Consider the following 25,632-nt stretch of genomic DNA (forward strand, 5'->3'; position numbering starts at 1 on the left):
ACCACGGCATTATACACTCAAAAACATAACTAATGTTCGGCCAGGAAGCAAAAGAGCAGTGGCAATCTTATACCAGAATCTGATCAGCCATGAAGCAACCAGCACAGATAGGTCAGGAACTGAGTGGGAGACAGAATTGGGGGTGCCCCTCACTGAGGAATTCTGGGAATCAAGTCTTGTGAACATTCATAGGTGCTTGGGGTCCAATATGGTCTGTTCCCTGATGGATTATTAAACTTTCTTTCATTAGCATTTTGGTGTTGGTAGTCCCAGCGCTGGTGTTTGTCCTGGCTGGGTTCAGGTTGTCTTAGTCGCTGGCTGGAGGCTAGCTTTGGCCCATGTATATGTTGCCCATTTAGAATCTATTATGTATATAATTTTCTTATTTATTCTTGAAAAATGTCCATGAGCCTTGAAGATTGTTTGCTTTTGTACAGCTCCATAAATAAATAAATACTCTTTAAGACCGATATGTTCCATTTCCTCACACTATTCTGCTAATGCATAGGCCATTATTACACGGTACATGGTCCCAGCCATTACACCCTTATCTATAAACAGCTTTTTTTTACTTAACAGAGACAGTATGTGAATTCTGATGTTTTCACTGCCCTTTTCACACATAAAGAGGTGCAAAGATCTCTCGGAGAGGGTGCAAGATAAAGACGCTGCAGGCTATAACAAGGGTCAAGAGTTCAGTTATCCCTGGAGTCTCAAAACATGAAGGGAATTAGCAATATGCTGTTCGTATACAGCTTTCTAAAGTTGATGTTGCTACTAAATTGTAAATTCAATATTATGCACATACAGCCTATTGCTTGAAGAATAAGAATAAAAATCTTTATCTATGAAAAGCACATTGTAATCCATGTCGACCATATGCACTAAGATGCAGCCACACACATGAGATTATGTACGTATATTCGTGGACAGACAATGGCCTGGTTTGTACTATAAATCCCACCGGGTAAAATATTAATCCCATTTGATCGTGTCCTCAATTCAATCTTCAATTAAAAGCAGACAATAAAGCTTTTGTCCCTACTTCACTTTCCATTATTATTATTATTATTATTATTATTATTATTATTATTATTAAAATGCTGCTGTATAGCCTAATTTAGCTTTAAGGAATTTGATTCATTAATGAATGTAAGAGATAAGAATTTTTTTGATGAATCACTTTTGTGTGTGTGTGTGTGTGTGTGTGTGTGTGTGTGTGTGTGTGTGTGTGTGTGTGTGTGTGTGTGTGTGTGTGTGAGTGTATACATGTGTGTAAGTGTATGTGGCAAGTTACTGCCGGTATAATAGGCAGATGCTGCATCGCACACAAAGAGAGTTGACAGAAGAGACAGAAAACAAAAATTCAAGGACTAGACTCAAGAACCTGTTCAAATTATTATTCTTTTTCTGCTGGAAGTAATTTGTGCATTTGTTTTAACACTGAGTGGACAAACATGGATGATAAATACGTGTCCAAACTGTCACCTACTGTTGATTTTTGTGCAGGGATGTACCTGGTGATAATTGGTAAGTACGTTGCCTACTTATTGACATATCTCCTAAGATCAATATTTTAAGCTTAGCATAGATTTATTTTAGGATTCTGAGAAAGTGCCACTTATTTAAAATGGCTGCAGGCTAGAAGCTAAAACCCATAAATTAGATTAGATTAGATTCAACTTTATTGTCATTGTGCAGAGTACAAGTATAAAGACAACGAAATGCAGTTTGCGTCCAAACAGAAGTGAATGACTTATGAGGAGCATGCACTTTATTACAGGGGTTCTGCAGGTTTCAACAAATCACACTTTTTGGAAGAAAGAACTACAACACCACGGAAAAAAAGTATTTCAATGAGCAGTAAAGCTAGCGTTACATGGACGTAGGAAAATTAAGACCCGTTTAAAATTATTTAAGACACAATACTTTATTGGATTTAAGGACTAAAATTTTAAAGTGCTCATATTATGCTCATTTTCAGGTTTATGATTGTATTTAGAGGTTATATCAGAATAGGTTTACATGGTTTCATTTTCAAAAAACACCACATTTTTGTTGTACCACACACTGCTGCAGCTCCTCTTTTCACAAAGCCAAAAAGCATAATATGAGCACTTTCATTTTGAAATTCTAGACTTTTTTAGACTTTTGAGGATTGCGCGGAAACCCTGTATTAAGCCTCTAAATTTGTTGGTTTGTTTGCCCCCTGTTGGAGGTAAAAAAAATGATTTCAGTGTCAAACTTCCTGTTTCAGTCTTATGAGCTCCCCATTTTGTGTATATAATATTGTAAGTTTGATCTGCTTTATTTCTTGTTGCTATAACTTTAAAATTGATAAGAAACCTTGTTGAGGTGGTGGGGTTGAGTGTGTTAACAAAAGATCTGGCACAGTCTCTCCAATAAGCACACAATCATTATATGTTTCACACCAACCAGTAACACAATGTGTAATATAGAAGAGTATATTATTTGGCAACAGTTATGTGGCCTACTTTTCACAGCCTGAAAATGAGAGCGTTCATCTCTTTGGGCTTATTTATTTTATTTTTAGTAGATAGTGATAGTAGATAGACAGGAATGGGGTGGAGAGAAAGGGGATGACACGCAGCAAAGGGCCGCAGGTCCGATTCTAACCCAGCCACTGCCAAGGACTCAGCCTACATGGAGCGTGCACTCTACTGGGTGGGCGGCAGCTTTTTATCTCTTTCACTTCGGTTTTCATGCCAACTTGAGTTCAGTAAGGCTTTTATTTGGTTGCATTATTATGCTAGTATACAGTGAAGTGGCTGTCTATTGTGCATTGTTTTTAAAATGAAATGATGACTGTGAGGTTAGCATGTCATCTTTCAGTGCTACTTCAGGACCACGCACCGTACCTGGGGTGACAGAGCTTTCACCATTACAGCCCCCTCCCTCTGGAACTCCATACCCATACACATTCAAAACACTAATCAAAACACACCTCTTCAGATTAGCTTTCCACACACAATAGTCTTACATCTCTCACCTGATAGTTACTGGTTTCATTGTTTTTAATTGCTTCTAATATGCGTGTTTTATGTGTTGGTTTTATTGCTTATCTGATTTTAATGTGATATATGTGCTGGTTTTTACTGTAAAGTGTCTTTGAGTACCATGAAAAGCGCTATATAAATAAAATGTATTATTATTATTATTATTATTATTACTTTGAGCTGAATGAAGCTAAAACTAATGTGTTGAAATACAGAGCCAACATATTGAGTTTATTTATATGTGCATGAGTATCCTGGTTATGGATCTGTTTTTTTTTGTAGCATCCTGGTTATGTTTTGAGCCTGTAAACATCTTATCCTGGTTTCAGAAACCTGGATTAGCCATTTCCTAGTTTTGAAAAACCCAGATATGCTAGCTGTTGTACTCCAAAGAAAAACAGGATACTGGGTATACCTTATACAGGTGTCTGAACATTCTCTAACATGCTTGCAGGTCTGTCATACACTCAAGCACCGTAGTAGTTGGTTCCATCGACCAAAGATATGAAGGTAAATGATGTAATGATGACCAAGGTGAAATAGAGGAAAAATCTTGACTTGAGTTAGGCAATGCAGATCACAACTTGTATTGTCTGTCTTGTTTTCTATTACCAAACCTGGATACTGACCACGTATACAGGTAGGCATATGTGAATAACAACTAGCAGACGTGAGGTGCGTTACTAGCAAACATGAGGCGCTCTGCCGCGCAAAAACAGCGAACAAAAACAGTGTTGCTGACTCCTTTCCAATGAAAATAGCTAGCACTAGGGTTGGGTACCGAACCCTGTACTTTTACCGGTACCGACCAAATCACATCAGTATTACTAGTATTGGTTCACGTAAAATCAAACGGTGCCAAATTTCGGTACCTGAGAGCACGTAAGCGCAAGCTTATATGTCCTCTCTGATTGTTGACAGAGAGCGGAGCTCCGACACGCATACACACACGCACGCATGTGCAGAGGTGCATCCAGAGCAAACTACGTCGGCTCTGCAGTTTTGTTGAAGTCACAGTGAGTCACGGCAATGCCGATAAAGCGGTTTCAAGTGTGGTTACAGTTTTTCAAAACTTCCCGCAGACACCATTCACTGTGATATGATATAAATGGCGAGCCGAAAGCAGTCGCGTTGCTGTCGACGTTACACTTCCTGTGAGACAAGCAGGCACAACAGTGGTTTCTATGCCCTGGGGACTGACTGACAGGATGAGGTTGTAAGGCAAGGCAACTTTATTTCTACAGCACCTTTCAGCAACAAGGCAATTCAAAGTGCTTTACATGAAACATTAAAGAGCAATTAAAAACGGTCACGATGAAAATAAAACAGGCTAAAAAAGAATAATATACAAGTACAAGAATAAAAGTTGAATAATTATTTAATAGGTTGTAGGGACGGGTTTGGGAGGAGAGAGGGAGGGGTTTTATTTTGATTTATTTTCTGTCAGTGTAAAATATTCTAAATAAATAACAATGTTCTAAGTAAATAGGATAAACAGGTTTGGAATTATTTTTACAACTGAAATAATTTTTTTGTAATTACAGAGGGAAAGTACCGTTGAGTACCGGGAACCGAATTTCAGGTACCGGTATCAGTACTGATATTGGTTCAGATGTGAAAGGTACCCAACCCTAGCTAGCACTAGCTAAAAGTCGCCATTTGATGGTGTAGCTAATTTGCATATTGGTGACATCATTGCATAATATGCATAAAACGTAGTGGTTGTGTCAGCTGACTGCCTGCTGCCCACGGCACAAGAGGAGAGAGACCCTGTGCTGTTGGAAGAAATGCCGGGGACTGTAATTACTCTGAGCAACATGCATGGAAATGATTTACAATATAATACATATCTCGCTTTTTGGTCTGAAGTCGCTAAATTTGTCGATACTTGCTTTTTAGAATAAGTCGCTTAGAGCAGTGTTGGAAATGAGGCTGTACTCACTGGTACTGAGTACTCATAGTATGACTGTGTCTAAATGGGTTAATGTTTTCATGTAAAAAGAGCTTTACACATAACCTTATCAGAGCTGAATATTTCATCACTGTAGTGTAGCCTACGTGTTATGTAGTCTAGAGTTGGGTGGTCATGTACATTTAAAGGGTTGTAAATTTACTTCTTCAAGTAAAGTGTATCACAGCACAGTCAACTTTAATCAAATAAAATGTTCCCACAAAATACTGGCTAGTGAAAATGCTGCATGGCTAACATTGGAAAACCACTAGCCAGAGCAAAAAAGTTCATGTAAAGCCCTGAATGTATGAAATAAAATGCATACAATAATACATTTGAAGTGCTATATTACCAAGATATGCATATAAATATAAATATATCCAAGACACATGCGATGATTATATCATGCAACTGCTGAATTAGGGTAGCCTACAGGCATCTTTTTTTGGTCAAATTCTGCAACATGCCGGGGTCATAGACCATGCACGTATTACTTTAGCGGAGCAGGATCAAGATTAACTTTACTGTCCTACAAGGTGGGAAATTCGTCATGGGCACTTGGGCAGCAAAGCGGAGAGCTACTCTGGGACGTTTCTGAAACACTGGTGGAATCACAAGTATTGTGTGTCCGCGATCAGCTGCGCCCAGTGGAAATTCAATAGCTCTAGTTCAAGCAGAAATATGCAACACATTTAATAAATTATTATTATTCATATATAAATTATATATTATTCATTAAGCATCTGTAGTGCCCTATCTCTGGAATCTGTGTTAATATTTTTCGCTTTATATTTTCATGATTATTTTTATTTACAAAATACAATTTCCCGTATTACCTAGAACTTGGCTGAATTATTTAGCAACTACAATCAGTTCTCATTAATCCACTAGCTATCAATTGATACATTCATTCTGCAGCTAAATTTATACAACATTTCCATACAGTTGAGATAACTGTACCGAAGACACTAAAACCTGCAGAAACCAATATTTTTGGCTATTAACATTGAATCAAGAACTCAAAAAGCACGTTGTGTAATGTGAAAGAGTGCTCATAGTGCTGAAATCACAGCTCTATGACTCTATGGAACTTCTTTCAATACATTGTTCTGGTTTTAGTCAGTAATTACTGGAAATCACTTACCCAATACAGGATGCTGGCAAGTCACAGTTTTCCTGCATGGTGCCCGTACTTCTTATTGCACACCACAACCTCCTGATGAACCCATGTAGCACAAGTCTACCAATAGGGGGGGAAATATCAATAAATTCGGCTGCTGTGACCTCCCCTTGCTAACTGCACTTTTTTGTTCCAACTCAAGCACTGATATATAGGCAGGTAATGTTATACATCTTACAATAAGTACAGTTTTCTAAAATGTTCCCTATTCTCTGCAATGACAAAACCTGAATTAAAAACTGTAACTTTACGGTATACGTGCAGTTTAGTGTCACAAATTATTTTCCAAAAAGTGAGTGTCACAAATGATGAGGGGTCACAAATGATGAGGGTCTTATCTGAGAAAGGTTAGTTTATTATTTTCCAAAAAGTGAGTGTCCCAAAGCTACCATAAAGCTACAGTATGCGGGATTACGACTGAACGCCTCTAAGGCAGAATCTCTCCCAGACGGGCCCTCGATTGGGATCGGGTGAGCAGAGCCGTTCGTGACTGGGTCGGGGTGCGCGGCCGGAAAAGCGCCGTATGGTAGTGTTTATAAAACGAGTTTTGAGGGGTGGGGGTTAGGCAAGTAGTAGGCCTATCGTGATTTCTTTAGGCTACACTGTAAATTGTGACAACTGTGTGTAATAGTACCACCTGAAGCCGTCTATCCCCCTTTCCAGACGCACCAGTCGCGCTTGGTGACGGCCAGCGGTGCACTCCATCGCATTCGCGATTAGGCGACGTCTGGCCAGCCACTCTAAAGTCGTTGTCGGTGTGGCGAGTTCGGGAATTAGCCTCGTTAAATTCCACTCCTCCCCCTTAATTTGATCGTCATTGAGGACCTCGCAATTTGCCACAATCGTTTCCGAAGAACGGGGTCGCCCTGCCATTGTTTCGCTTGTAAATATGCACATTTGCAACAACATTGATTACTTAGCTACTATAAAACACCTGTTAAACAGCACAGGTGGTTTACCAGGTTCATAATTAATTAAGGACAGTATGGGGAATTAGTGACACTAAACTGCACGTATACCGTTACCTTTAATTGATATTTTGTATGACTACTCTCAGGTAACGTTAACGTTACCTGTAAGAAAGCAAAGCTCACAAAACGTTAACTGGCTTCCGTCTAAATATAGCTAGCCTAATATATAATTGTCACTTCACTAACAGTGCAGTACAGTAAATTTAGACATAACCTAGCTAAGTTAACACATTTCACACCCACAACAGCACTAACAGTAACTAGCTAACTTACCGTTAAATGTATTTTACCTCCAAGGTAACTTCGTACTAGCTAGCTAGCTAATAGCTATCGTTAACATTCCTCAATGGGGAGTGCTGCTATCATTCGCAAAAGCTAGCCAGCTACTGGTAGTTCCATTACCGTATTACTTCACAATACAAAAACATGCTAAAAGACGAATGGCGTCCTTAGAAAGTGTTCATACACGTAACTCACTAACACCACACCACATCACCTAACAACACATACGATATTATTAACAAGGACTTATACCTGAAAAACGGAGTATTTTCTCAGCTCATGTTTCTAATTGAAGGAAGCTGCGTTCGCCCAATGCAGCTCAAAACCTATGCGCTCTCCCTACTGGAGACATTTGGTAACAACTCTTACTACGCTGCTAGCAGTAAAACGGTATGCATAAAATATAATAAAAAAAATAAATACTGTGAATATCAGGCCATTACATAACACTATTTAGTCGGACGTAATACATTATTTCCTCTGTCATACTGTATAGGCAGCAGTATCCAGCAAAACATCTGATAAACCCATATAGGCCTACACTAAAGCTGCCCAGAATATGCAGCAAGTGGATTGCAAAGCTAGTGGGGGTTTGGGCTTGCTGAAGACCCAGACAATTTGGGGCAGATTAAAACATAACTAAAACTAGTGTAAATATTGGAGTTACATTAATAAGGTCAGAAAAACAACTCAAAATGAATGCTAACTAGTTCCGTTCAAAATGTGCCTGTTTGGAACGGGCCAACTGCTTGGCCTGTGGTATTACTTCTTGTAGCTTTCTCCAAAAAACATTGTACCCAAAAATGTATTACAACCCCAAAGCACTTAAGGGACCACTCGGTATTTATGGAATGGACCACCGGAGGAAAATAGGGGAGGGTCATGTCTTTTTATTCTTTGTTGGGGGAGGGTCACCCAACATTTTTTAGTCGGGGGGGGGTCACCCAACTTTTGTATTCATGAAAAGAGCAAAATTTCAAAGTGGCTTGTTTGGTGCATATTTATCCATGTAGCTCTCAGTCTCGGCCCTCTAGCAGATGGGTCGGACCGCATACAGGGAGGTGGCTCAAACGGGTAATTGCATTGTTTAAAAAATGAGTGGAATAATGATGTCTGGCATGACCAGATATTTTATAAATATTTTAAATAACACAAAACAACTAAATGGTAGTAGGTAATACATCAGATTTCATCTACTGCTTTAGTAAAAAAAATATTACCTGGCTGACGATGGGAGTAGCAAGACGCAAAAAACGAAAGTTACTGTTGCACTAGTCTGGACATCTTGCCGTGCCAACCTTGCAATAAAGGTTTCCTACATGCCATGTATATACATGTGATGTCAGCTTACTAATTGATTGCAGGTTTTGTGTAGATTTGGACTTTTATACATTTATTCCACTTTGTTTAAACGGCGAAGTGGAGAGGCATCGTTCACCTGTTCGGAGCTGGCTGGTGAATGTGACGCTCGTATAGGCCTTGCTGGATACACCGTGACTCTGTTTGTGGATCTACTGATCGCTGTGATTACTTTTTTTTCCGTGTCATTGGATTATGGCAAAATACGGATCTTTTTTTCTCAACGTGTCTACGTTTTATGGTGTGACTGCGCTTCGTTTCTGGGTTTGGAGAGGCATCTCAACAGACTGTAGGTCCAACACTGATTGTTCACTGTTACATTTTAGTTGAATTCAAGTGTCAGGGCATTCCGCCACCTTCTGTCTATTGCGTTCCAAGACAGCCGTGCCGCGATTGGATTTCATAAGGGCGAATTGTTAAATTGTTACAATGTAATTTAAAATCTGCTTTAAAAATAAACAGATGTGTTTTGGAATATAATGTTCAGCTTCGGCACCTTTACCTATGTGCTATAATATACAATGACTGAGGAAGCCTAGTGACAAGTCCATAGCAACCAGTGTTGAATTGTTATTTCCCAGTGTCCTTTGCTGAATGGTCTCAATGTTTTATTGTTTTATTTCATATGAATACTAGTTTACAAGATGAGTAACTTAGTATTTTAGGTAATGCAGTAATACATGAAGTGTGCATTTAGTTTCCATGCTTATTGTGTTTCCACAACAATGTTAGTGAGTAAATCTACTGAAATCGCCACCACACCATAACAGAGGAGTGGGATGTGTAAGATGAGAATTCAGAGGTTAACTTGTGTACATCATGGCTGTAAAAAATCGAATGACATCTGTACTTCTATGTTAAGTGCAAACTTGCACGCAAGGGGAGGGTCATTCCTCTTATTCAAATCACGTTGGAGGGTCATAGAAAAATTATTACTGGCGAGGGGAGTGTCATGTCTTTTTAGCCTAGAGGTCCCAAAACTCCTCTGGTGGCCCCTTAATTAAGTAATGAACAGTCCCTAATATGCAACCATTATAGCCTATAGGCCTCCTGACTTACTTAGAAAAACATTGTACTACATTTACCTACTGACTGAGAACGATTTTACTCACAAAATATAAAAAATATATTAAAATCCTAAAATAATTTAAATGCAGAGTAATCAGACATTTGCCTCTTGGCGGTGCACCATGCGCCACCCATCTGGCACATTATAAGAGCCAATCAGCAGAAATCTGCGTTAATCAACCACCAGAACTGGACCGATAGCCTGCAGAAATGGAGTCAGCCGAAAGCAAAGGTGGGAGGCAATGAAAATAAAGAGTTTTTGTTTAACTACATTTTAATGATGTCTTTTTCGTCAATGATACATGTTCATATTGCCACAGTCAGCCTTTAATAATGGCGTTGCTGCCTCGTCTCGTCATTATTATTGTTAACGAATTTAACACTTCAGCAGAGGTGTTATTTCCAAGCAGGCATGGGCTTGACGATTATTGTTAAATTATGGATTTGATTTGCAGGGGTGTTTTGCCGACGGTAATGTTATTAGTGTTATAAATTAGCAGCACACTTAAACAACCAGACCCAGGGTGAGTCTGATGAAGACTGCTCTCTTTGCCCGGTCAGCGAGAAGCAGTGGCAGCAAAAACTGTCCTGTCCTGTTAGTAGTGTCCTGTACACTGTCCTGTGACTCCTATGACTGTCCCGGGACAGTCAGACACTGTCCTGTACACTATCCTGTGACTCCCAGACACTGTCCGGTGACTCCATGACTGTCCCAGGACAGTCAGACACTGTCCTGTACACTGTCCTGTGACTCCCAGACACTGTCCTGTGACTCCCATGACTGTTCCGGGACAGTCAGACACTGTCCTGTACTCTGTCCTGTGACTCCCAGACACTGTCCTGTGACTCCCATGACTGTTCCGGGACAGTCAGACACTGTCCTGTACTCTGTCCTGTGACTCCCAGACACTGTCCTGTGACTCCATGACTGTCCCGGGACAGTCAGACACTGTCCTGTACATTGTCCTGTGACTCCCAGACACTGTCCTGTGACTCCCATGACTGTCCCGGGACAGTCAGACACTGTCCTGGGACAGTCAGACACTGTCCTGTACTCTGTCCTGTGACTCCCAGACACTGTCCTGTGACTCCCATGACTGTTCCGGGACAGTCAGACACTGTCCTGTACTCTGTCCTGTGACTCCCAGACACTGTCCTGTGACTCCATGACTGTCCCGGGACAGTCAGACACTGTCCTGTACATTGTCCTGTGACTCCCATGACTGTCCCGGGATAGTCAGACACTGTCCTGTACTCTGTCCTGTGACTCCCAGACACTGTCCTGTGACTCCATGACTGTCCCGGGACAGTCAAACACTGTCCTGTACATTGTCCTGTGACTCCCCGACACTGTCCTGGGGCTCCATGTCCACTGTCCCGGGACAGTCATGGGAGTCACAGGACAGTGTACAGGACACTACTAACAGGACAGGACAGTTTTTGCTGCCACTGCTACTGCAGTCAGCAGCTCCAAGATAGTCTCGTGCCAAGACCTACAGTATCTGCACAGCGCTGCAGAGGAAGCTCCTAGATTAAGTTAGCCTAGGCCTATGTTCTTCCGTCTGTTTAGAAGTGGTGAATTTACAGCTCACAGCAACTAAATACGATTTAGTGTCTGTCTGGCTTTTGTTTGATATCTAGTGTCTGCAAAATGGATTTTTATTGAGTTTCCTCTTAGCGAAAGTTCATTGGGTACCCTGGAAACCAAGTGTGAAGTACACTCACCTAAAGGATTATTACGAACACCTGTTAAATTTCACGTTAATGAAATTATCTAATCAACCAATCACATGGCAGCTGCTTCAATGCATTTAGGGGTGTGGTCCAGGTCTAGACAATCTCCTGAACTCCAAACTGAATGTCAGAATGGGACAGAAAGGTGATCTAAGCAACTTTGAGCGTGGCATGGTTGTTGGTGCCAGACGGACTGGTCTGAGTATTTCACAATCTGCTCAGTTACTGGGATTTTCAGGCACAACCATTTCTAGGGTTTACAAAGAATGGTCTGAAAAAGGAAAAACATCCAGTATGCTGTAGTCCTGGGGGGCAAAAATGCCTTGTTGATGCTAGAGGTCAGAGGAGAATGGGCCGACTGATTCAAGCTGATAAAAGATCAACTTTGACTCAAATAACCACTCGTTACAACCGAGGTATGCAGCAAAGCATTTGTGAAGCCACAACACGCGCAACCTTGAGGCGGATGGGCTACACCAGCAGAAGACTCCACCGGGTACCACTCCTCTGCACTAAAAATAGGAAAATGAGGCTACAATTTGTACAAGCGCACCAAAATTGGACAGTTGAAGACTGGAAAAATGTTGCCTGGTCTGATGAGTCTCGATTTCTGTTGAGACATTCAGAGGGTAGAGTCAGAATATGGCGTAAACAGAATGAGAACATGGATCCGTCATGCCTTGTTACCACTGGGCAGGCTGGTGGTGGTGGTGTAATGGTGTGGGGGATCCCTTTTGCCTTCAGAACTACCTTCATTCTTTGTGTCATTGATTCAACAATGTGCTGGAAGCATTCTTTAGAAATGTTGGCCCATATTGATAGGATAGGGTCAAACATGGTATTAGTATGGTGTTCCTAATAATCATTTAGATGAGTGTAGATTGGATGAACGGTTCATGAGATATATTAAAGACAGACGCGCACGCGCGCACACACACACACACACACACACACACACACACACACACACACACACACACACACACACATATATATACAGAGGTTCCCCGATTTGTTAGAGATGTAGCTCCGTATTTACCCATCACATTAGCCATCTGGCTGTGTATCTGGTCAGCATGTTGTGATCAATGTGATTAATATTATAACATAATTGGTTGACAGTCACATTCAGCATAGGTGCTACCAGAAAGGGGCAAATAAACAAGTTCTACAGTCTAGCTTACCACAGACATTATTATTCTGTAATAATGCATCCTAATGAGTGCTGCTTACATCACAACCACAAAAGCCTCTTTTTGTTCCCTGTGGAGATCATTCACCACCCATCATTTGCCACATCATCCTGACATAATGGTTGAAGCCAAATAAAGGAGTGATTATTTGCATAGTATGACTCACACATACACACAATTAGTCAGACAGTGAAGAGTCAGCCTGAGTCCCCAGTGATGCATATGTCCAAATCCTTCAAGATAAGAGGCATGGGTTTAAAATGCAACACAGCATCTGTAAATCCACTGGTGTTTTACATCATGGTGCATTTGTTTTCATTGATTTTATTATCATGTGTTTAACATTTTCTTCATCTAAATTGATTTTCAAATGAATTAAGCCTATGTTGGTAGCATTGAGTCATAGATGGTGGTCACAGCTTGTGAGATGTGCAAAACAATAAGTGACAAAAAGATCAACTTAATCAATAAAAAGGGAGGAGGCATGAATTTGAGCCAGGAATTGAGGCAGTGATTGGATGGATGAGATGACATAGGGTGTAGGAGAACAGAGAAGAGGCACAAATGGAAATGATGAATGTGGCTGATTTAACTTTTCATTTCACAAGCTGAAAGCAGAACATCTAATAAATACATACATGTCAGCAATTTTTAGTATGTGTTCAAAAAAAGAAAGAAAAATATCTTCAAAATATATCTCAGTTTTTGCAGCTAACTCTATGAAGGGGCAGTTCTGGATATTCAAAACATTAATATAGCAGCAATATCTAATAAATATTTGCTAAGTAAAAATATAGTGGAGTAATGGCATCCTGAGCAGAAAATGAAGTCACTTGTAGTCCGATTTTCTCTGTTCTGTGTTTTAATAGCCGGTCCGGACGCATGTGCATGTGGCCATGAAAAACTTCAGTATTTCCCTGTCTGCAATCCCTGCCTGCTGTTTTTTTTTAAATATATATATAGTACATGAAATATAGCTGTGACAATAGGACCGTACAGAAATGCTGATGGCTCGTTTAAAGGCACAGTTTCTAAATACGGGCTGTGTGCTTTTCTCTTTGGACTGAGTGTTTTAAATTACTACTTTCACAGTCTTTATATAGCACCTCGACCTGCTTTGTAATAAATAAATAAAAAAGATATGGAAATCACACTTTTTACAAGAGGGGACCTGTTAGGGACTGCAGCAGTGTCTGACTATCATTGTATTTGGTAGCCAAAGGTATTTTTTATGTATAAGGGTGTATGTGTACTATTTCTTTCAACAGATTTCTGCGAGTTTCTTGTGAGTTCAGATCTGCTATGACAAAACCATTGAGTGAGATAAATCAAGCCTAGTGTAAGTTCAGTCAGGAAGACTATCTTATGTTACTCACTCATTCACCTCACTCTCCCCCTCCTCCTGCTTCCCATTATCAGCTGAATAGAACACAATGGGGTCTAATCACCAAAAGACTTTCTCAATTATCATTTCTGTTGTGTACGTCAATAAATAATTGTTCACTCACTCAAAATGAAGTCTCTCCTGATTGAAATGTCTATGCAATATATTTAACTACAAGGATACAAATCACATTCAGCATGAACCAGGACCATTTCCAATAAAGATTCTACATTTTTTAGCATTTAAAGTCTACTACTCAAAGCACTTATTTATGTACGTATGTTAGTTAATGAATACAGTGTGAATGCAGAGCACTGGTGTCAAGGTCGCTCTGGGAGAGAAAAATCCATTAAGGACAAAAACCTGACATGCTTTATCACAGATTAAAAAGGCTGTTTAAAAAATGAATATGTCAGCACAATATTGCATGTTGTGTCAATCAAATTTGTAATGTAAAAGAGAGACATTACGTAAAGCAGGTGGAACCAAGAACACATCAACCAATCTCTATAATGAAGTAGACATTATATTATTAAAGCAGCAATTTTGTAGTTAATACTTTATTTTTAGGATCACATGCACTGTAAGCATTTTGTTGCACAGTGGTAAAATATTTTTTTTTTAACATGTGTGTCACATATTTGGTTGCCTGCTTAAAATTGTATATAAGATTCACTATAAATTTGTGGAACCCGGTAATCTAATCAGATCGTCTTCCCTTTCCTTTATACACATTATCACTATATGGTTAAAACACTTAATAATCAAATTGTTTGTATCTGTGAATTCCAAATCCTTTAGTTTTTTTGTCCATTGTTGTTCCCTTATATTTATCATGACATCGTGGCGAAAGCACTTTAATCGCATGCACTCGACATCAGCCCTGGTCCATATACTAAAGAAATATTGTATAATGAGGCTAACATTTTCCAATAAGCTAAATATCAGTTTTCAGTCAGAACCTGAGCTTGTGTGCTGCACTTAAGGTCTCACCTGTTGTCAAATATGGATAAAAATGTACATGTGATGTGATCAATTTATGAAAGTGCACAATTTCTATGACTTTAACTTGAGCATTAGCTAAGGCAGTTTTATTTAACAGATGTGTAATGATTGTATTATTTGGGATCTGTTTTCTATATGACTGTTTTCTGTAGCCTATGAATCTATTGTCTTTTACTCAACACAAAGCTATAAGGTGAGTCTTCACTTAATTAGACATTTTGGGAAATAGGCCTATTCATCTTCTTGCCGAGAGTTAAATGAGAAGATTGATACCACTCTTACAATATATATCGAGAGTGGTATCAATCTTCCCATCTACCACTCAGCACAAAAGCAAATGAACATACTTTCCTAAATGTCTACTGTATAAACCGTTCCTTTAATTGTGTTGTTATAATATCCAAATGTATACAATAGCCTAATCAAGTGCAGAGATTCAGATCTAAGTGATCAGCAAGATTATACAGATGCTATATAACATAGCCTATTTCTATATAAAAATAAAAAAATATATATATATTTTTTTAGCATAAGTAGCTGTATAACGTGTTAGTTGTGTCATGGGCCCACCTGGGTGCCAGTCTTCTCATCTCACAAACAGCCAGCCCCCATACACAATCTTGGGCTCTACTCCGTGACTATATATTTTTTGTCTTTGTTTTGTTTTGTCTTTTTAATGTTTTAAAACTATTTTTTTTGTTAATCAAACTATTTTAATGTTATAATAGCTTTAGAATCTTTCTTATTTTGTTTTCTTGTCATCATTTTATCTAGTTCTTTAATCTGGTTTAATTCACTCTATTTTACTGCTATTATTGTTATTGTAGCTTTTAAATCTATTTTATTAAATTCTTATCATTTTATTGTCTCATGTGCATTGTTAAATTGTTTTTGTCTTTTCTGTTGTGTACGACCTGCACGTGTTATTCCTGGCTTGTCAGTCATTTGTGAATCACTTTGAAACTGCATTAACCTAACCCTGATTGATTGGTTGGATTTAATCGAGCATAGCATAGAAACCAACAGTAAGCCTGAGGGAGAAAGAACCCACAGCAACAGATGTCAAAAAAAATTGTTCATTATAGGGTTAGAAGACAGCAGAAAACGGTTGTTCCTCTGTTTGTATATGGAATGTAAGCACATCATGATCACTGGAGAATTCTACTGCATGCTCTTATGATTTCTGATCTTTGTTGTGAAAGGGTGATAAAGCATAAAGCATAAAGCAGCGTCAGATTTTGATGTCAAGTCAATTTATTCTTTAAGAACCACTATGAATCGCCATGGATGTGGTTGTCACCAGCATAGGCTGCCACTGGACGAAAACGTGTGATCATCCACTCGCTCAACTGCTTGCATGCTACATGTATTAATCACTGTTGAAGGGGATTGATCAGATTACTGAGGCACATTCACTATCACTGGGTGAGATCAAGCACATAGCTCTACAGGGATAGGTTATTTATTAAAAATGTTGTCTTGAAATCCCTCTTTTTTTTGTTCCTCCATCCTATTCTGTCCTGCAGCTATCCTGTCTATCTTTGGGAATGCGGCAGTCCTGGTCAGCGCAGGTCGTCGTCACGCCCGGCTCAAAGCTCCCGAGCTGCCGATAGTGAACTTGGCCATAACAGACATCGGCATGGCCCTCTGCATGTATCCTCTGTCCATTTCTTCAGCGTTTAACCATGCCTGGATTGGAGGCGACACATCTTGCCTCTACTACAGTCTGATGGGCATGATCTTCAGCGTAACCAGCATCTTGACTCTGGCTGTGATGGGGATGATCAGATACCTGATAACAGGAAGTCCACCCAAGAGAGGTAGTGTAATCTCAAATAGGATTTTATAGGGGATCAGTGCAGTTTTTAATGGATACCAGTTGGCATAAAGAAATCAATGTTTAAGCAGTCAATTGTATTAAAGGCCACTGGGATTTACCTTCTGATGTGACATCAAATGGTAAAGAAAGCCTTTAATCTTTTAACCACATCCTAAAACCTTTCAGATTATCATCAAGCATAAACCTTACTGGAATTATTAATGAGACTGAACACTTTACAAGAAACAAAGTCAAAAGTAATATTGACCTGCTATGGTTTGACTTACTCCCAGTCAAATCTTTGCTAAGCTCGATGAAAAAGCTTTTTGGGGTGATTGAAGCCACTCACTGAGGACTTCATTTTTGTCAGGTAGTTGGTTTTAAAAGGATGCCAAGCAAGCAGTACGTGCAGCATAGTTTGCTGAATAATACATTACATGGCATTTAGCTGACGCTTTTATCCAAAGCGACTTTTTGCAACAATTGCTATATGTCAGAGGTCACACACCTCTGGAGCAACTAGGGGTTAACTGTCTTGCTCAGGGACACATTGGTTGATGTATTGCAGTGAGAATTGAACCCAGATCTCCCACACCAAAGGCAGGTGTCATATCCACTGCGTCATCACCATAACACATACAACTAATGCCTTAACTGACATTTACACTGATGTCCAGGCATAGGAACCCATAAGACCTCTGAGCCTCAGTACAAGGGTAGTTAAGCAGCATCCACACAACCCGTGAATATTGTAGCAGTCCACATTGCTGTATTAGTCTGGGTGTTGCCACAAGCACAGCAAAAAAAAGTGTGAAAGGATAATAACTAAGGAGGTTTATTCCTGCAATTAGCCAACCAAAAAACATATAAAATGCTGGGAATTCCTACAAGTTTAGCCATCATTCTTAAACTTGCAGATAATAGGTCATGTTAAAGATGCTAAATGAAGTTAAATAAAGCTAAATATTGATTTGATAGCATGGCATATCGTACAAGTAATTAAGTGGGTAAAATCTGCAGATCCAAATAGGAGACAAGGTGCTCTACTGACAATTTGTTGCATACAGTGACAGTGATTGGCAGGTTTGAGCATACCAAATAAGCATGGAACATAGCCATAGTGTATCACAAGTGTATCACAATAGTGATATCAAAGCACCTCTACAGGGGGTTTGAGATCCAAATGTTGCTGTTGCTGACTTTCATATACCATGTTGTTATCTAGTATACATGTATACAGTATATGCTGCAGATAGGTTCCCTTTTGAGCTTTCAGGAGTTGGAGATATAAAAACAATATCATGAAATGATTCATGAAATACAAAATCACACTCACATAAGAGCGTGTCATGATAATTGACACAACATGGAAAAAGGCTGAAGAACTGTCAGTGGCAGTTTGCATTTTGTGTGCATGGGAAATGACAGCTGGACTGCTGGAGATTAAAAGTCTTAGTTATAAGTGTAAATCAATATGGATGTAGTTGATTAGTATAGTGGAGGCACGTTGCATGCTAATGCCAACACACAAGGGAGCTTTGAACCAAAAGTTAATTAGACAATTGATTATTGTAAATACATACTAGATAATCGAGTGCTTCTAGCCTTATCTAGGGTGGTCATATATTTCACAAGTGTCCTGGATAAAAGTTTTCCCTATGAGCATGTGAGCTTTGAGCAGCTAACTTAATTAATATGTAAAGTTTTGGAGAGTATCAATGGGGTTTAGCTTTAGTTCAGGCAGAGCGTTATAGTCACAGTTGCATCATCTTTCATTAGCATTAGCTGATTGACAGCTGTTTTATTCATGCTTTACAATCAGTGGCTCACTTACCAGCTGTTTGGCTACCAGCTGACTAGTAACTTCCAGTCATATTCATGCAGATCTACAGTATGGCCATTATAAAGCAGCCCAGTATCCCTAGGAATGAAGCCCAAATTGGATGATTTCATACCTCTACTGGAATAAAACTAACATGCACAGGGGACGCTCGGATATGTTTGCGTGGCTGTTTTTTTTTTTAATGCTTGTAGGTAGTATGTTTATGTCTAATTTTGGGACCCACCTCCCGACAGGAATGGAATCAACCAATCAACTTGCTTGACGTACTCACAGGTCCACACAACACATTGTCGAGATTTGGGAGGTGTGCATGTCTGCTCCTCTACGAGTCTCTGTGACCTACTGTTAACCACAACACCCTTTTCTGCATAGATCAGTGGGCATGCCAGTGCATTGGCACTTCCTGCCCTATATGTACTAACATGGTGGGATGTAAGGGTCAAAGACCTGCAACTAACATTCACCTCATTATTTATCTTAGCCATAATCATTCCCTAACCATGACCAAGAACACTAGTCGCCTAACCCTAGCTATACCATTACAATCATTTATTTACAATAAACACAATCTTTCTCCAACCTTAACCACACTACATTCACGATGTAAGACTATCGTACAATCGTATTGTCACTCAAAAAGCAAAACTTTTCCCGTCAAATCTAACAGTGAATTTCTTGATATGTCTCTGACTGAACTATGATGGTTACATACCGTTGACGCTTCAGGCTCCTCATTACATGCTGTGCCACTGAAGGGGGTGAAGTTGCTGCCTAGTTGATGCTTATGCTTTATGGTGTAAAAGCCATGCTGTAGACGAAGAGATAGCAAGGACTGTAGTGCAAAGTAGTAAATTATCTATTCTAACACAATAGCGTCATGTAATCAACATACCAAACCGAATTTAAAATCTGTTTGTGCACAGGTGTCAAGTTCCAGAGGAGAAGCATCAGTATTGTGATCAGTGCGATCTGGCTGTATTCCATCCTGTGGGCCTTGTTACCTCTGATGGGCTGGGGCAGCTATGGGCCGGAGCCGTTTGGACTCGCCTGCTCGATAGACTGGACTGGCTATGGGGAGTCCCTGAACCACACCTCCTTCATCATGGCTCTGTCTGTACTCTGCACATTCCTCCCCTGTCTGGTCATCCTCTTCAGCTATTTTGGTATTGCCTGGAAGCTGCATAGGGCCTACCAATCCATGCAGAGCAATGATGTTCAAAATGGCAATGTTGAGAAGAAAATCACTCTTGTAAGTATAAGACCATCAATTCTGTCTTGACTCTGTCCTTGCAGAGATTAAAAGGCCTTAGTCCTTAACTGTAATTAAAGACAATATTTGTGTGTGTGGTATGCTGTAGACGTTTATTCTTATATACACTTATATACATACTCTAAGCAACAAATAATATAGCATTTAGGTGACGTAATTAAGTCAAATAAATGCACAGCACAAGAATAAATGCTAAAACCAAAGCAAAAATATAAGTGAAAACACAAAAGGAAATATTTTCACTTTGCTTTTTTCTTAATATTTGTACCAACCTAAATTAAATAACATGACGTAAAAACAAGTATTAACATGCTAATTGTAATAAGCAATCATATCAACAAAACAAAAATAAAAAATCAGGGCCTAAAGAAATCTGAATATTTGCCTTTACGATCAAATCCTATTGTTATATTGTTTCCAACCATATTATAAATTAGAACTATGATCCATCCCTTCAGGTATGTACATTTATATTCTATATCGCTCAATAATCCCCATGAAAAACTTCATAGCTGGGAGAAATGTCTCAGCAGCAGCCCTGTTTGTGCTTTCCAGTAGAGAGTAGAGTCTGTTTTATGTTCTTTTGAATATTTTTACAAAGCTGAATATTTATAGACATCATGTCACACTATCATATGTCAGTAACTATATCAATGTTCATGCTAAATCTGGGCAGAGCATATATTTGACAGGCATAAGTCTATTGAAATAACGTTGACATAAAAGTGATTTCCGAGTAAACAGGATCATTCTGACAACATTGACATAGTAAATTTATTGAGTGCACAGTTAATAATCACCTCACCTCCTGATTGCCCTCCTCCTCTCACTTAAAGCAACACTAATGGCGTTTTTCCACTACATGGTACCTGCTCGACTCACCTCGACTCTACTCGCCTTTTTTGGTTTTCCATTATGAAAAAAAGTCCCTGGTACCTGCTAACAGGTACTTTTTTTAGTATCACTTCCGTCGAGGTTCCAAGCGAGCTGAGGCGATACCAAAAGGTGACGTGAAAACCTGCAGACTACTGATTGGTCGGAGAGAATCGTCACTAATCATTGCGTCATCATTGCTAGCGACAGACGGAGGTGTCCTCATGGATGTCCTGAACAAACCCGCCATTTTTAAATAGCTCAGCCAGCGGTGGTGTTTTTGCTGCCTCCAGCTTCTTTTGAAACAAAATGTGTCTTCTTCTTCACGTGCCGAGAATAAAAAACAACACACAGTCGACGTACTGTGTGTGTGTGTGTCGCGTTAGGTCATGGCAGTTTCCTGCAGCGTCACTGTGACGACCAGCCACGCTCGCCTCACGCATGAGGCGGTACTAAATCTGCAATGAAAAATGGAGGACAGGGCACCGCAGCCGAGTCGAGTCGAGTCGAGTCGAGCCGAGCCGAGCCGAGCCGAGCCGAGCCGAGCCGAGCAGGTACCATGTAGTAGAAAAATGCCATAAAGAACTTTTCCCACTTCGGTCCCCCTACAGGTTGGAAGCAGAATTATCCATTACATTACATTGTCCAGTTCATTCGAACTACAGATCCGCTACCCGATCTGGCAAACTTGCATAATGTAATGTAATGTAATGGACAATTCTGCTTCCAACCTTGGTGGGACCATAGCGGGAAAAGTTCTTTAGTGTTGCTTTAAAGCCACATTTGAAACACAAGCAAGACAAATGAAGACTAAAGTAAAGCGTTGCATGTGGATGTCCCTGGCAAAGGGGGCTCAAAGGATGTGGCCAGCCTTACTTTGTGTTTTTCTTATTGCTCATCCAGCTCAGCCTGACACCGTTGAAACTGGCGATTTAAATAACCCCTTGACTCAACTGTGATGAGGTTTGTGGATGAATGATGGATGGGGAGGCCAGCTTCTATTTCTGTGCTGCTGTTTATTGTCTGGACTGAAACAGATAACCATTTAGCACTGTAAAATGCACCACAATCACCCACTGCACTTCATAGTAGCATTTCACTCCATATTCATGCAGAGAATATATTTGCATGCATTTGCTACATGTGTGTCAAGGGCTGAACTTACATATTACTGTTCCTTTGACAAATGAATCATAAAGTGTCAGTTTCATAGCTGCCAGTTACATTTACCTTCTGAACAAAGGCACCGAGGAGCCAATTAACTTACACCACTGGATTTCACACTACAGTCCCTGTTGGAGCTACAATTCTAATTAAAAGACCAAAACCAGCAATGCGTTAGTCCATCTGTCAATACTTTCCAACTTCCCTGCCCTGTCTGAAGCTCAAGCTCAATATGATGTTAACCTGTAACGGATTAGATTGACATATTTTTTTGCCAATATTTAAATAACATTGACACAACTCTCACGTCTCTATGCTAAATATGAAGCTAGAGCCAGCAGGCGATTAGTTTAGCCTAGGGGGAAACAGCTAGCCTGGCTCTGTCCAATTGAAAATAATACCAATAGGCCTACTTCAAAATGTCAATTAACATGTAATATCTTCTGGCTGCTACTAGCATCTTGTCATCACTGTTAGATGCTAGGCAACCAGTGAAGACTCCAGGAAGTCAATGGCTTGGTCAAGAAAGAATCCAGCAGTTAACCCCTCTTAAAACCACAACTTTACATTTCAACATTTCTGTGTATGTAGACATTTAACAAATAAGTGCTAATTAGTCAATTTTAGATATTTTTTGTTTTACTTTGGACAGAGCCAGGGTAGCTATTTCCCCTGCTTTCAGTCTCAATGCTAATTTAAAGGTGCTCTAAGCGATGTCATGCGTTTTTTAGGCTACAAATTTTTTTTGTCACATACAGCAAACATCTCCTCACTATCCGCGAGCTGCCTGTTCCCTGAACACACTGTAAAAAACCACGGTGTCTGTAGACAGCCCAGGCTCCACAAACGGCAACAAAAATAATCTGTGCCAACCTGCACCACCAAACATAACAAACAGTCTTCTAGCGTTCCAGCCAATAACCGACAAGAAGGATTTGGGGGTGGGGGGTTAGTGCGTGAAAGCACGGAAGGGAGGGAGATGAGGGAGGGGTGAGCTAGCCTTGTTTTGTTTGAAAATACTTCAAACGTCAACAAGAAGTAACGTCACCCAACATCGCTTAGAGCACCTTTAATCTAATTTCCCAATGGCTGGCTCTAGCCCAGTGGTTTTGATCTTCTCAACAAAAAAGTGAAGTCAATATAAACTGTGTTTACTATGTTCATTTGGTGCTCTAGTGAGTAATTATGGCGGAAGGATGATGCACTGTATGTGGGATAGACTAAAATAGCATGTAATAATAATGAATAATGAACAGTGTAAATTGTCTTTTTAATTTTTTTTATTAGTCTTTTAATAGTTTTTAATTTTCAACAGAGGTCTGTGGCACTGCGTATAAGTTACATCCAGATTTGGCTACACATGTAATAGGCTATTTCATATTAGGATAAAGTGTTGGTATTATGTAACCTTTTCATAATATTTTAATATAAGATAAATATAGAATATGACCAGACTTATTATTTAATTCACTTATGCCTTTCACACCCATTAACAATGCCAAGTGGTACAAAGTGGTTTTAGGGATTTCACCTTCATTATTTACCAACACTGTGCCACTTAAAACACCCCGTTATAGATTTAGAATGAAGGACACTAGATAAAGAGTGGTCCCTCTTGTGAGAATTGTAGAAATCTCAGAATCTCAGTGATCGGTGGAATGATTGCCTCGAGTGATCTGCGTGATCTGAGTGACCCTCGTGTGAGCCTTAAGCCTTTAAATTGTATGTCCACATGTGCATTTACTTGTGTGTGTGTGTGTGTGTGTGTGTGTGTGTGTGTGTGTAAGTGTAAGTGTAAGTGTAAGTGTAAGTGTAAGTGCATATTCATGAGTGTGTCACAATGCGTGCTTTGAATTCATATTTAAAATGCAGCAGATTAGAAAATGAAGCTAAAGGTCGTAATTCTTTTGAGGTTATTTGTAAATCTATCTGTGGTTAAACTTTGGTCAGGCTTCAGGCAATGTGACTGCAGGAAATTGAGGAGGGATTGACGAAGATCAGAAGGGAAAGTGTCTGGCCGTTCTGCCGATTGTGCTTTACAGAGCGACTGGCCATCACTTTTAAACATCTGGGCTACTGTGAACACAACAGATGTGTTTGTGTGGCTATGGCTGTTGAGGGTGTGTGAGTGAGTGAGTGAATGAGTGAGTGAGTGAGTTTGTACGTTTGTACCTGTAACATTCACTTTAACTTTCTTCTATCATGGGAATGCATTTTTCTTTAACAAATAGTTTCCAATTAATTATGAGCTACAGCTGGATTTAACATGTTCTAGTGTGAGTTGTAAGTGAGAATGTGTTGGTTTAGGCTAAACAACAACCTTTTAACTGAGAAACACTTAATGCTAGCATACGTTTCAAGAGAAAGATGCGAGTGAAGCCATTCGGTCCGTTGTGGCAACGCTGCCGAATATCCAGAAGTTAAAGCCCGAGCAAGAACAATCTTTGCTGAGTTTTGTTGGTGGCCATGATGTTGTGGCCCTCCTCCCCACGGGGTTCAGGAAAAGTTTGATTTTCCAGCTCGCTCCGTTAGTGGTGAAGGAGTTGGCTAAGGCGAACGCTAGCGATGCTAAGCCAACGTCACGACCAAACGTTAGCGATTGGTTATGGCAGATCCAGAGTGGCTCTGGGCAGATCCAATAGTTTTAAACTTCAACAGAGTACCCGCCTTAAAGGAAGTTAACATTTGTAAATGGAGAGTGGCCAGACTCTCTGTACAAATGAAATGTACGAGAGTCTGGTAGGACCAGGCTACTCTTGCCGAGCCCTCTCGCCTTCTTTACTGATCACACATATTCCACGCACCCCTCTGTTTTCTTTTCTTTATTCCTCCATGCCCTCCCATGTTCTTTTATCTGCTCTTCTTATTCCAGGTGGCTGTGATGATCAGTTCAGGTTTCCTTATTGCCTGGACCCCCTACGTGGCTGTGAGCTTCTGGAGCATGTTTCACTCTCAGGAGCAGGACCACATGGCTCCAATCATCACCATGTTACCATGCCTCTTCGCCAAGAGCTCCACGGCATACAACCCTTTCATATACTTCATCTTCCAGGGTACCTCCTGGCACAAGCTCTTCCATCTCCACAAACTCATGTGTTGTGGTTCTCATCAGGCCAATTCATCTGCTGAAGGAGAGACGCTCGAAGGCAAAATGGTCAAAGGTTTGGACTGCGCCAGTTTTGAAAACGAAACTGATGAAACCTGTGTGGGTCCAATGGGAGCTCCTGACAAACAGTCTGGGAGTCAGATGATGCCTCTGGGCTAATACATGTAATGAATTCTACATTCTTATTGAATCCCTTTCTTTAAATTGTCATTGAAGGAATTTCATGTTTATATGGTAAATATAGAATAGAATAGTATAATGTCCAATCGCGTGGAAATGTGTCGGTAACATAATATTAATTATTATAAATTATAATTTATTATAAAACGTCTCTTGGTTCACAGAATGACTCTTTGTATTAGTTTCACTTCATGGATGAGGTGTAATATGTATCTGTTATGCTCAAAATCCTA

General features: G+C 39.9%; 1 protein-coding gene and 1 long non-coding RNA gene across 2 annotated transcripts in view; one reads left to right on the forward strand and one right to left on the reverse strand.

Moving 5' to 3' along the window:
- LOC118493888 overlaps positions 1 to 7,755 on the reverse strand; it is a 47,166-nt gene extending 39,411 nt beyond the window's left edge. The window contains exons 1-2 of the long non-coding RNA XR_004895945.1: positions 7,654 to 7,755; positions 6,113 to 6,208 (exon numbers count right to left, since the gene is read on the reverse strand). This is a non-coding gene — a long non-coding RNA (uncharacterized LOC118493888). The remainder of the gene's footprint in view (positions 1 to 6,112; positions 6,209 to 7,653) is intronic.
- Positions 1,335 to 25,397, forward strand: opn8a (opsin 8, group member a). The gene is made up of 4 exons (XM_031288009.2): positions 1,335 to 1,530; positions 16,671 to 16,964; positions 19,730 to 20,055; positions 24,986 to 25,397. Exons 1-4 carry the CDS (start codon positions 1,458 to 1,460, stop codon positions 25,376 to 25,378), a joined length of 1,086 nt encoding a protein of 361 aa, XP_031143869.1. The 5' UTR covers positions 1,335 to 1,457; the 3' UTR covers positions 25,379 to 25,397.
- The last annotated feature ends 235 nt before the right edge of the window (positions 25,398 to 25,632 follow it).

The sequence above is a fragment of the Sander lucioperca genome, chromosome 19 (genome assembly GCF_008315115.2).
Source record: "Sander lucioperca isolate FBNREF2018 chromosome 19, SLUC_FBN_1.2, whole genome shotgun sequence".
NCBI classification, from domain to species: domain Eukaryota; kingdom Metazoa; phylum Chordata; class Actinopteri; order Perciformes; family Percidae; genus Sander; species Sander lucioperca.

Excerpts from the sequence above, each read along its gene's own strand:
- opn8a (XM_031288009.2), top strand. The coding sequence starts at position 1,458 with ATGGATGATAAATACGTGTCCAAACTGTCACCTACTGTTGATTTTTGT. Across the intron at positions 1,531-16,670 it reads GATGTACCTGGTGATAATTG|CTATCCTGTCTATCTTTGGG; the intron begins GTAAGTACGTTG and ends TCTGTCCTGCAG. Across the intron at positions 20,056-24,985 it reads TTGAGAAGAAAATCACTCTT|GTGGCTGTGATGATCAGTTC; the intron begins GTAAGTATAAGA and ends TTCTTATTCCAG.